At 46.7% G+C, this 12,836-nt stretch overlaps 3 protein-coding genes across 4 annotated transcripts in view; 2 read left to right on the forward strand and 1 right to left on the reverse strand.

The window, feature by feature from the left end:
• Window positions 1-163: 163 nt before the first annotated feature.
• Window positions 164-3,227, reverse strand: LOC117903576 (protein bangles and beads). The gene is made up of 2 exons (XM_034815794.1): window positions 3,063-3,227; window positions 164-1,592 (listed from the first exon to the last, which is right to left on the reverse strand). Exon 2 carries the CDS (start codon window positions 1,589-1,591, stop codon window positions 251-253), a length of 1,341 nt encoding a protein of 446 aa, XP_034671685.1. The 5' UTR covers window position 1,592; window positions 3,063-3,227; the 3' UTR covers window positions 164-250.
• A 7,304-nt stretch (window positions 3,228-10,531) lies between these two features.
• LOC117894888 (serine/threonine-protein kinase S6KL) lies at window positions 10,532-10,984 on the forward strand. Its single transcript, XM_034802173.1, has 2 exons — window positions 10,532-10,807; window positions 10,877-10,984. Exons 1-2 carry the CDS (start codon window positions 10,532-10,534, stop codon window positions 10,982-10,984), a joined length of 384 nt encoding a protein of 127 aa, XP_034658064.1.
• A 935-nt stretch (window positions 10,985-11,919) lies between these two features.
• LOC117903570 overlaps window positions 11,920-12,836 on the forward strand; it is a 47,828-nt gene continuing 46,911 nt past the window's right edge. Inside the window, exons 1-3 of one of the 2 annotated variants that reach the window (XM_034815777.1) lie at window positions 11,920-12,385; window positions 12,461-12,510; window positions 12,578-12,776. In XM_034815777.1, the coding sequence (XP_034671668.1) occupies window positions 12,350-12,385; window positions 12,461-12,510; window positions 12,578-12,776 (285 nt within the window). In that variant the 5' untranslated portion in view covers window positions 11,920-12,349. The remainder of the gene's footprint in view (window positions 12,386-12,460; window positions 12,511-12,577; window positions 12,777-12,836) is intronic. The other variant, XM_034815779.1, reaches the window with a different exon arrangement.

Here is a 12,836-nt window from a genome sequence, read left to right on the forward strand (position 1 = left end):
CTCTCGACTTTAGCTCGTTTTACAACTAAGAATACCACTAACGACGATCGTAATATTAAGGCGCTGGCGCTAACGTGACGTTGCGTAGCGTAGTGGTGCTCGAGGATTGGGTCTAGGGGTTTACTGCGGGGGGGTTGGACTGTGTGTGTGTGTGTAGATTACCGTTGGGTACGTTGCGGGTTAAAGGTTTAAGGGTGTAAAGCTCTCTCTCTCTCTCTCTCTCTCTCTCTTGCTCGCTCTCGCTCACTCTCTAGTTTGAAACATTCTCCTTGGATTCGCTGCTCTCATCAGACTCCTTGGACTCGGAGGACTCTTCGTTCTTGGACTCGGACTTCTCCTCCGACGACTTCTTTGGCTCAGCGACAGTGGGCAGGGGAGCAGCAGCAATGGGCTGAGCAACTGGTGCCTCGTCAATCTTCTTGGCTCCGGCCAGCTCTGGCACTTTGTCAACGTTCTGCTCTTGGGGCAAGGTCTTGGCAACGGTCTCGGCAATGGCAGCTGGCTGCTCGGTCTCCTTGGCCGCCAACTCGGGGATGCTCTTGACTGCCTCTTCGGGCTTGGCCTGCTGGGGCTCGGCGGACTTGGCCTGGGCAGCCAGTGCGGCGGGTGCAGCGGCGGGCGTGATGCTGCCTGGGGCTGGTGCTCCACCCTCAATCGATTTCTTCTCCGCCTGTGGGGCGATTGGCGTAATCACCTGAATGTTGGACTCTGTTTTGGCAGCCTCTGCTGGAGCGGCGGTAGGCAGGGCAGGAGCAGCGGCAGCGGCAGCGGCAGGTGCCTCAGATGACAAGGATGCTTCTGGTGCGGCAATCACCTTCTCGTCCTTTTGCTCAATCTCACTGATGCGCTCCTGGCGTGCTGGCTGCTTCTCTGGAATCGACACTTCTTTCTCAGCATCTTCGATGGAAGCGGATGACGGCGCAATGGCTGCTGGCACTTCGGCGGACTTGGCATCAATCTTGGGCTCCTGCGACTTGACCTCATCGACAATCTGCTTCTGCACCTCGGCATTGGCGGCTGGGGCGGCTGCCTCTACCAATGGAATGGCCTTGGGCGCCTCAATTGGCTCCTCCTCGGTGCGGGCGGCCTTCTCCTGCTTCTTCTCGGCCTCGACCGACGTGTCAATGGTCTGGGGCTGGGGCTGGGGCTGGGCCAGGGGCTTGGACGACTCCTCAATTGCAGCTGCAGCTGGCAGCTTCTTCTCGATCGGCTTGACCTCCTCAGCAGCGTTGACCTTCTCGGGTATGGCCGGTGCGGTCTCCACATCGGGTGCACTCAGCTTGAGCTCGGTCTTGGCTGGCTCGGCGGCAGCTGACGATGACTCGAGAGCGGCAATGGGTGTGGCGGCGGCAGCGGCAGCGACAGCTGCAGCTGGAGCGACAGTTTTGGCATCGATTTTGGGCTCCAGCGGCTTGGGCTCTATTTCGGGCTTGAAGGGTGCCGGCTCAATGGGATTGGTCTGGACCGTTTTGCCCAGCAGCTCAGCCTTGGAGCCGGCATCCGGCTGTATGGCCACCTCCTCATCGGGCACAGGCAGCGCCCAGACAGTCACCAGGCAAACGGTGGCCACGAACAGCAGTTGACACTTCATGCTGCAACGAAAAACAAGACACAGGACAGGGGAAAGACAAAAGAGAGTAAAGAGAACAGTTAGTATTCACAGCTGATAATATTGCTATTAATATTGCTCAGAAATCTGAGAAATGTGCGAGGCAAAAGGTCAAATATCTTACGGCCTGCTGGGCTGACAATCTGACCTTTCTGGAAACTGTCGCTGGCTGCTGCTCGTTGGATTAGCAATTGAAATTCTCATATTATTACATCAGTTGATTGCCCAGCCAGAAGCTGCTGCACAATGCCTACAGTCCCCCAAGCCCAAGCCCAAGCCAAGGCCCAGGCCCAGGCCCAGCCTCTAGTCCCAGTCCCCAGCTCGCACCCAGGCTGGACTTTCTATTCCGTTTTGAAAATTTCGCTGCCCGCGCCATTCATTGAACAATTTTGTTCTTTTGTAATTCGATTAAATGATTAAATTTTGTACCGCGGAAAATTACAATTGAATTGATTGTGGCGGCGGCGGTGGGTTCGTGGACCTTATGCCCGGCTCGGCACGGACCGGAATTGTGGCACCACCGTGAAAGAAAGAGCAAGAGAGAGAGAGAGGGAGAGAGGGAGAGAGAGCTCTGGCAGTGGCATTCCGTACCATTTCTAATCGCAGCTTTAATTATGGTTCTACTGATTGGCCCACATTTGCATGGATTAACGATCTTCAGATCGCTGGGTTCTCAGTATTCAAATGCGAATTGGACTTAAATTCAAATTCGAACTGTGGTCGGTGGCTGTGACTTGCAGATTCGAGCGGCTCATTTCCTTATGCTAATTAATTTTTTATTTTTGGTTTGGATAAGCAATAAAAACCCAAGACGTGAATACAAGAAATCAAAAACTAACGGCTCTTCCTAGACCCAAATCGTTTCGATTTGCTATTTTGGGGGTTCTCTAAGCTGTCTTCGTCGCATTCCTGAACATTGTTTTTTTTTCGTGATTTTTCTTGATGCTCTCACAGATCAAATGAAATCAGATCAGATTGTGCCTGCACATAATGTATCGCCCGTTTGTGTCGTTTGGTGTCTCTGCATTTGTGTATTATGTAATAGGAACCGTGAACGAACCGAATCGAAGCGAACCGAAATGTATCTCACAGTGCGATACGATCTTTGTAATTTATGAGCCGAGCCTGTCAGCTGAAACTGCATTTAAGTCTTAAAGCCCAAGTCTAACAAGCCAAGAAAAATCAAAACTCGTTTGGCCGGGGAGGGGAACAAAAACAGAAAAAAAAAAACGCAAGCGGGGAAGGGGAGGGGGGGGCCAGAAAGAGCAACACAAAACCGGGTACCCAAGGCATTTAGATACATTTGTGTATCTAAAGGATACACCAGATGCAGATAAGGCACATTCAGGTGCAGCAGTCAGCCCTTGCTGACTCCCCTTGCCACCCGTCACGTTATTTGAACACTTTTTCTTTGTTGGTATTGCATTTCGATTGACCTGCACCCTGCACTCACCTTTAGTTTAGTTTGCAGATTTTTGTTGCTTAAGGAGCTGAAGGAGCGACCGTCGCTTGGTGGGTTGGCACTTGTTCTGTTGGGTTCTGTGGTATCGCGCAGATACGTTTTGTATCTTAATGAACGTTTTTTGTTTGTTAGTTTCTCGAATTTCTTTACGCGTCCTGCTGCAACACACGCACAAAAAGTGTAAAAAAATATTTGAAAAAAAATTAGAGACTGCTTTTGTTTTTTTGTGTGTTAAAAGTTGTATGTAGAATAGTATGTGTGTGTGTGTGTGTGTGTGGGTAGGTAGTTAGGTAGATTCTTAATCCGCTGAGCTGCAATGCCGCGTTTGTTCTCACCGGTCAGTTTCAAGAAACACTTTGAGTGGATGCCAGGCACACGCGGCGTTTATATACACACGCCGCAGATCACGGACGTCGGACGCTGGCGTCGACAGAGCAGAGCAGAGCCGAGCCGAGCAGAGACAACAGCCAAAGCAGGGACAGCAGCAGCAGCCAAAGCAGAGACAGCAGCGAAATATGCAGCGAGAGTTCAGTACTAGGCACGAACATCGGCACACAGAAAAGCAACAACGACGCCAACAGAAACGAGGCAAAAGCAGCGCCCGAAGCACTGGCAGTGTTAGCGGCAGCGAAAGAGAAAGAGATACACACACGAACACGCGTGCGTACGGTCGGGCTTGGGCAGGATCCACTGCGATTCTTTGTAAGTCAATGTTCTAAGCCGGAGTTCTTTCACCATAAATAGACAGCAAGCAGCAGCAGCAAACTCTTTGGAGCGTTGTCTATTTTTAAAGTCTCCGCGATTTGTAAGACTTGCATAGGCAGCAGGGAAGAGAGCAGGAAGAGCAGGGCAGAAGGCAGCAAGGTAGAAGCAGAAGACAGAAGACAGGAGGCGGAAGAGAGCACGCAGAAGAGAGTAGGCGGAAGACAGGGGGCAGACATCAGGAAAAGAGGGAGGCAGAAGAGAGCAGACTGCAGGCAACAGACAGGGAGGCAGAAGAGAGCAGACAGAGAGACAGCAGGGCAGCAGGTAGAAGACTACAGGGAGGCAAAAGTCATGGCGGCTATGGCTGTATCTATTTATAACCCTAACTAGCCAGGATCGGTTCTGCTGCTGCTGCTGCTGCTGATCGATTGCCATAAGCAGCCATTAAACGCAGCACGATTTTCAAATGGAATTGAACGATGATAACATCAGCAATCAGCCAGGACCAAAGAAAAATGCTTAATTGAGGTTCATCATCGCAGGAGATTGCACAGACACTGAGTGTGGTGGGGGGAGGGAGGGAAACCGGTATGGAATAAGTATAGACAAGGCGACCAAAACTTGCACAGAGCCACAGAGAACTTTGCAGCACCTTTGCAAGGTACGGGCTAAGTGCATCCATCGATCGACCCAGGGGAAACATCATTAACATAATCAAAGCTTCGGCCTCTCGCTCTTGCTCCTCTCTGCCTCTCTTCTGCTCTGCAGACATTTCTCTGTGTCTTTGGCTCTTCGATCGGTTGCCCATCGATGGCCAGCGTCGCGTCGATTGTAAATATGTACGAGTATATGGACGGTCGCTCGATCGTTGATTATCTTAGAATGATAAATGCCTTTGGGGCGGCCTTAAAAGGCTGCTGGACCTAGACATGGTACACATGGGGGGCTGGAGCTGGGGCTGTGGCTGGGGGTATAGTCTTTTTATAGACTGTGCACTGCAGCGACTGTAGCCATTGAAAGGATAGACCCATGGAAAATTTCCATTCCCATTAAAACACATGCCATAGAACGGCCGATCGGGTCCAACGCTAAGCTGCGCCTCCACACGGCCCCAGAAGTTGTCGCCGCTCGCTCTCTCTTCGCTGGCTTTTTGGTCTTTCAAATTAGGCACCCACGAAGCTGCCAGAAAAAAAGAAAGATACACACACACAGATACAAAGACACAAATGAAGGGAGACCTGTATCTTAGAGTCGTTGTCGTCTTCGTTGTATCTAAGGCCCATCCATCCATCCATCCATGCAATCGTTTAACGGAAAGTTCTGGCAGGGCAGAGAGCTCTTTATTTAAATGTGCTTTGATTGGATTTTGAAATAGTCGCGAGAGATGGTATGGTAATGGATATGGATATGGATGTGGTCGTCGCATGAGTCTGAGTCTGGGATAGTAACAGGCAAAGCAACGAAAGAAAAAAAAGGGAAACCCAATTTAAATCCGAGCTCTCTGGGCATCTGGCTTTTATTATTTTATGGCACTTTTGGGTCATGTTTTTATGAGCCACACATTCTACATTCCACGCAGCTACCTGTTGCTGATCCTTAACCGTTGGCTACTGGGAACTCGAAATTGCATATACAAATATATGGATTTCATGCAGAAACCAACACACAAATAAGTAGATACCTAGAACACAAATGGAAAAACCTTTATGACTGGACTTAGCTGAATTGTAGATACATTTTGAAGGTCGTATGGCGCCAGCTGTGGACTGGCTGCCCCTTTGTCGTCACGAAACAAATGAATCTCATAAATAGTTGCTTGTATTTTTGCGTTTCGGATAAAATCATGCATAATTGCAATTATTAAGTTGCTCAATGATTTTGCCATGGGCTTGGGCAACAACAACAAAAACAACAACAAAAACAACGACAGCGACAGTGCTTAGAGATTTGTTCATGGAAAATGCATTCACGCGAAAAGCAACAAATTGCTTGGCTACAGTGATGACCGATAATGAAAGTCTCCTACCTCTAGGTAGGTAACAAGACGCAGAACAGAAAAGGCGTCGGCCAAAGTTAGAAGAATGCAAACCAAGAGGCATACAAAAGCTAAGCAAACCCTCCACCAGAATGTCACGAAGGATGCAGCAGAACCAAAACCAAGCTCAAGTCCACAACATCCTCATCCCTATCCTCATGCTCGACGTCTGGCCAGGCAGCCGTTTTAATCGGGTCTAGCACTTGCCTTGCTCTGTGGTCAAGTGGCCGTTTAATGGTCGCACATCGCTCTGTTTGGTCTTTTCTTGCGACATTTTTATGCTTTCGACTTGCATAAATATTTGCCGAGGGTTCTGCAGAGGGCCAAAAGAGGATGTGGCAGACAACGTGCAGCGGCAACGCAAGAATGGGAGGCAGCAACAGCAGCAGGCGGACGCAGCAATAAATTTGTGCTACGTTTACTTGGTGGACTGCGGACTGGGGCTTGCAGTTGGATTCTGAATCTGATTCTGAGGAAGGGAAAGGTCTATGGCTATGGCTATGGCTATGGCTATGGCTGTGGTTGCACTGCATGCTGTGTATGGTCTAGTCTGCTTTGGTGCTTGCTATCTTCATGTAATATACAATTCGCATGCGTTGCAATCAACATTAACATTGTCATGGGCTCAACAGCAAAGGGGCAGCAGCAGGGGCAGCAGCAGCAGCACTATCATCATTATCATTATCATCCTGTAATGCAATTACACAAGGCAACACACAAATGGAATTTAAATAAATTCAATTAGAATTAATTCTGTAAATACAAATAAATTCTATCCATCAAAAAAGTCGCCTAGAAACAGCGACAAAAAGTGCTGCCAAGTATTATTTTGTGTTGTGTTGCACAGTGTTGAGTGCGTTGCTGATTGCTACATGCCACAAGCAACATGCACACACACACACACACACACACACACGAATGAACACTTGCAACACATGAGCGCAAAGCGCACTCGTACTCGCCGCTTAACTTTTGCCGACTGACCATGTAGCCAGATATGTACATCTGTATGTATGTATGTATGCACATCTGTAAGTGCCGCCTAGACCAAAGCGAACAGGCGACCAACCAACAGTCGCCCTTGTATCTTATGGATGCGTCGCATGCATAACTCTTTGTTATTGGCCTTGAATGTCCTAAGCACGGAAAAGAGGTCATTGTCGCATAATACGCGACGGCCCAGGCCCTCGGCCTATGTCCAAGCAGCACAAGTCCAGCAGCAGACGGACCAAGCACAAGTCCAGCAACTGTTGGACAATGCCCAGAGCTCTCTCTCTCTTTTTCCCTCCTGCCCATCTATGCAAACTTTTGCACATACATAAGTAAACGGCAGATGCAAACTCCAAGAAGCAACAAGCTGCAAGTTGCTGCTTGTATGCACTTTTAGAGATTTGTTTCCTTTTTGCCTTTCGTTGCTGTTTTTCAATACTCTTAATTAATGTCAGCCACGCATTTTAATGACTGTAATTGAAGTGTTATTTTCTTAGCCCTTTCTTGCATATTTTTCATCGCCTCGAACTCGAACTAAGCCATGACATTGAGTCCCACTGACTGGCGGTATTTGTCATTTATTTTCAATAATTGCACATTTAATTGGGCTGCAAACCGCACCCACCCCTTGCTTAGCCCTGCCCAAGGTGAAATTGTCAGCTGTGGTGAGGACTAAGGACTTATTCACCACGCGCTCTCTCTGCCATCGCAGAGACAAGCGCTGGCAAGAGATGGATGTCACTTCTTGTGTTTGTTGTTGGCACTAGGCAGAGTAAATTCAGCTTGGTACTAAGTCAAGCAATTGATCATCATTAAGTACATCATTATGTATGTATGTATGTAAAACTGTGTGATATGTGTATGTACATTGCGCAATTGCATTCCAAACACCAAGGACAAGTGGCACGCAGAACATTTCCTGCACAGATCTCTGCGCAACAGACTCATCAGCAGATTTGCCAGACAAACAAATATAAAATAAATAAACAAGTTGCAGCCATTTGAAGTTTTAATCGCTTGCGGATTGTTTTTGTTTTTTGTTTATTTTTTTGGTTTGGTTTTTGTTTTCTTTTTGCTGTTTTTGCTTTTTGTTCTTGTGATGCCTGGCTGCTGGGCTGCTGATTGTGTTTGGCTGACTATGCAAGAAACGCTACCTATGTACATACATACATATGTACATCCACATGTACAGCACAAGTGGTAGCCGCCGCATCATAGATTAAGACAATTAACTCTGAACATTAATTCTAGGAAATATAAAAAAAAATAATAATTATCACTGCGAAAAAATGTTATTTTCAGTCGTCAAAAAATGTTTTTTCTTACTCAAAAACCCAACCTGGTCGTGGACGGAGGAGCAGCGACCGACCATCGGTCCAGCCCCACACCCCCTTGGGCATAACTGAGCCACGGCCAGTCGATGCTGGGAATCTGCGAAAATCTGTGAATCTGATTACTCAAATTCTGTGACAGTTCTGCGGCAATGTTCTATGGCCATTCTGTGGCAATTTTTTGTGACAGTTGGATACCAATTTGGCGGTCAGTCCCGGCGCTCGCTCACGTGCCACCGATTACAATTAGCATGCGTCACATCGAGTCCAGCGTAGAGTGACAGAGAAGTGACAAATAAATACAATAGAATGGGCAGAAAAGCATCAAATCAGTTATGTACATAGGTACATACACACCTACGTATGTACGTATGTATATATGTACATATGTATTCAGATGTGTAAGAAAATTAATGAAAATGAACGGCATATGCGGTGGGGGAACCAGAGCAGAATCATTGCGAGCTCTCATCTCATTTCACAACTTGTTTTTGAATCAACGAACCAGGAAGGTGGTGACAGCGGCAGCGGCATGTGTGTACCTCCGCCTCATGCCCCTGCCTTGAACGCTCTTCCCTTCTAACTGCCTTACCCACACACATGCCTGATCGCCCTTCCCCTTACTATTGCTTGACAAAATGCTCTTCCATTTGCACTGCTTGCCTGAACGCTCATCCCTTGCCACTGCTTGCCTGATCGCCCTTCCCCTTTGCCACTTGATCCATCGCTCGTCGCCGCTCCTCTGCTGTGATTTAATTTAATTTTTCTTAGCACACACAAAAACCTAAACTGTTTCACTTTGTCAACTTGTCGCTGCTTGTCAGTTTTGCGACCACAGATACGGCCACAGTCAAAGCATTGATTAAGCTTAATTTGCTGCTTCAAATGCAGGTCAAACCTTTCGAAATCTCTAGACAATCCGCGCAGCATCCAAAGATTTATATCACCGATTCAGATTCAGATGTAAATGTGGATTATGTGTGAAAGATCTGCAAAGGTGTTGGGTGAGTGCACATGTACTCCACATCCATCCATGCCCTCACCTTGACTTTTATGGAGCCAGAACTGCGTCTGAGAATTGAGTCACTCATTTGCAACGGTTGAACACTCTCTGGGATGGGACAGAATTGTATTTTTATTATAATTCCTGGTTACTGCTTCGTTAAGTTCAAGTGCGTGAAATACCCTCCCAGCACATGATCAGCTTCAGTCTCAGTCTTAGCTTCAGTCTCTGCTTCAGTCCCAGTCCCAGTCCCAGCTTCAGTCTCATCCTCATCTTATTTTCAAGTTTAGTCCTCAGTCTTATTTTCAAGTGCAGCCAGCAGCATTATCTACTTAATTAGCTGCTAATTCAGTGTCAGCAAGTGCCTGTTTTACATAACAAATGCTTCAATTTTGTGCCTTTAAATTCCAACTGGGAAATGGTGCACAATGCACATTCCAAGTAAGAGCAGAGCATATAAGCACCCTGTGACTGCATGAGACGTGTGTGCGATTTTCATGCACTGCACTTTGCCTTCTGCTGCCTATTTGTGCTCTTATTTTGCCCAATTTCTCTCTCTGTTTTGTAGGGTATAAATCCACAACGGACAGCGACATTTCGCAAGCAGCAAGCAGCAACCACAGTTTGCTTTTCTATTTCTATTTTGAAAGTGGTCGTAGTCGTAGTCGTAGTCGGCCGCTAATTGAATTCAATTTGCATGCATTAGTCGAGCAGAGAGGAGCAGAGCACAAAAGCTAAGCTGTGGAGGAGCTAAATCTGTGTCTGTATCTCAACTCAACTCTCATCTCATGCCGATTCCCAGGCAGCGGAACTCTCTAGCCAGCTCCCTTACCCAGTTGTTATTTTTCCCCCCCTAACTTGGCCCAAACTCTGACTCAGAAAGAGGAGCCCCGTACAAGGGCATACTCGCTTCGGTGCTTTGCCCAAGTTGTTGGCTAATTATTTGTACAGCCCATGACAGATCATTCTGTCACTGATCTGATTTGATTTGACGTTTTTTGGTTTGCGTATTTGCGTGCCACTGTTTAGATAATGATTAAGCTCGAGTCAGTTGTGGCAGCAGATTTCATGTGATTTGCGTGTGTCATGGCTGCTGACTAATACTCGGAATTTGTGGTCTAAAATCGAAATTCGTTTGAACCATCCAGCAACAGCAGCAGACCAATCAATAAGCATAACAGGTTGCAGGTTGCAGGTTGCAGGTTGCCAGTTGCAGTGGTTGCAGGTTGCCAGTGGTTCCCTTGCTGGCCGTGCTTGCAGGGCCGGTTTATTATTTTCTATTTATAGTGTGGTCTCTGCCAACCATTCTTGGTTCTAAAATTGGAAACGCTAATGGTAATTGGTAACTCTTCTGCTCACTCTCCAAACGCAGTGTCCCAACATTAAGCAATATTTAATGCGCCAGCGTCGAGAGCAGAGTTTGGACACGGCCGATGGCCTATCGAATGCCCCCTCCATTGCCCAGATCAATGGCTGTCTGCAGGACAGGCGGAGCAGCGAAGAGAGCGAAGGTTTTCTGCCCGAGGCGGTGCACCAGCTCGGCCATGAGGGTCAGGATGTGCTGCGAAAGTTGCTCGAAATTGAGCCGCGACAGCGCATACGCAGTGTGATGGCACTGCAAAGGATAGCGCTATACAAGGGCTACAAACTGACGTCCAAGCAGCTGCTGAGCGTAAGTTGCATTCAGGGATGATGGATCCTTAAAGGTAGATCCCTGACTTTAATTTGATTGTTTGTACAGCTTTCGCCGCTAGAGATTATCAAACGGGATGGCGTACGAGTGTATGAGGACAGCCAGTTTGATCCCATAGCCAGCCAGTTGGCCATCAAAGCATTCCAGGACTTCTGAAAGGAGACACTTTTTATGCGACGAACATGAGCTGCAGCTACAGCTCCTTCAGCCATATTTACAAAATTCGAAAACCTGCTCCGGGAGAGTACACCCATCGGCACCACAGAATGTGTGAGGATGAAGCCTCGAATCCGGCGCAGCTCTTACTTCCGAATCTTATTTCTTAAGCACTTAAAATATCTTTGAAGCATTTTAATACAGTTGAAATCATTTTGAATCAGTTAAAATCAGTTTGAATCAGTGATTAATTTTGAATAATTCCAAATCATAAGGAATCATTTTTTTTGATTATTTTAAATATCTTTGAATAATTTCGAAGCATTTTAATTAACTTTGATGAACTTTCCAAATCCCTCCGAATCATTGTTTTTAATTGTTTGTGTAATTTTAAACATCTTTATAGAATATTTTTGTTGGCTGTTGCTGGGTGGACTTTCCCAAATTGTTGTATTTTATTTGAATAATTAGAACAAATTTTACAATTGACTAATTTTGTGTCGTTATTGGTCTAGCTAAATGGGCATTTTAATGAAATTAAACTAAAATGTAAGGGTAATTTTTTATTATAAGTATCTATGCGAATGTGCAGACCCATGAAATGCATTCGAAGGAGGCACTTTCTTTAGGAATGCGAAAAAGTTCTGGATAGATTTCTGCGCAAAAAAAACTTTTATATTTTATTATTAGCGTGTTTTGGTTCCCGTTTCCTTTTGCTAAATATTTAAAAAGCTCCACCCACGCACGCACTCTTTTTGGGGGATGAATGAAAGCTGCAACAGCTGCTTCAAAGCTTTCACTCTCTCTCTCTCTTGCTTGGCTCTCTTGGCGCAAGGTCGTCGGCAGCAGCAGAAGCAGCGAAGAACCGGGAGAGGGAGACAGAGCCAAAGCAAGAGAGAGAGGGAGAGCGACTGAAGCGTGCGAGCGAGTGGAAGAGCAGCAGAAGCAGTTGCTGGTGGCTTTGCTGGAAATTGTTGCAGAGAGCCAGCAAGCAGCAACAGCGGCAGCGCAGTTACAAAAATTCTTAAACAATAAATGCAAACACACACACACTAGCACACGCGTGATTTAAGTACATTTAGATACGTGAAAAACAACAAACAATTCCCAAAATTCGTTTTTCGACTTGTGCAAAAAGTGAAAGAAGAGGAGCAGCACAACAAAAAGGAGCAGCGGAGGAGCGAGCGAAGGAGCGTGGCTACAGAGTGCAGCTGAAGCTCGCAGCAGTACATAAGTATGTATGTGTGTACATGCATAGTATGTATGTACACTCAGATGGATGTATGTACATGCCAAAAATTGTCGAAGCTGCATAAAATATAAATCACAGGCGAAAGGGAATAAACAGCGACACGTTCTGCCAATATGTCGCTGGTGCACACATTTCTCGGCACCTGGGAGGTAAGCAGAGCTAGCCCCGCACCGCCCCCGCAACAACACTCACCACCCCATGCATATTTTTTGTCTACTTAACAGATTGTCTGCTGCACTTTTGAGGGCAAGCGTGAGCTATCCGGCCTAGAGGGGTGAGTCAACCGACCAGCAACTGCAATTTTTGCATTTTGGCATCAATTTATTTACTTATTTGCTTAGAATAAAGTTTCGACTGGATGATACGAGCGATATTACATGGTATAATGATCTGGTCAGTCCGATACCTGAAACACAAGACTGCGGCACTTACTGCGGCGATTCGGCGAGTGTTTTATTTAGCTGTGAGACATTCGATGTGCATGAAACGAATCCTCGGCTCGTATTTGGGGCCTTTGCCGGTCACAGCATTGAGTTCAGCGTGAGTGAAGCCCCAACAAAATACAGTACAAATTGGTGATTAATTATCTTATTTCATTCA

Source organism: Drosophila subobscura, chromosome A (assembly GCF_008121235.1).
Source record: "Drosophila subobscura isolate 14011-0131.10 chromosome A, UCBerk_Dsub_1.0, whole genome shotgun sequence".
NCBI classification, from domain to species: domain Eukaryota; kingdom Metazoa; phylum Arthropoda; class Insecta; order Diptera; family Drosophilidae; genus Drosophila; species Drosophila subobscura.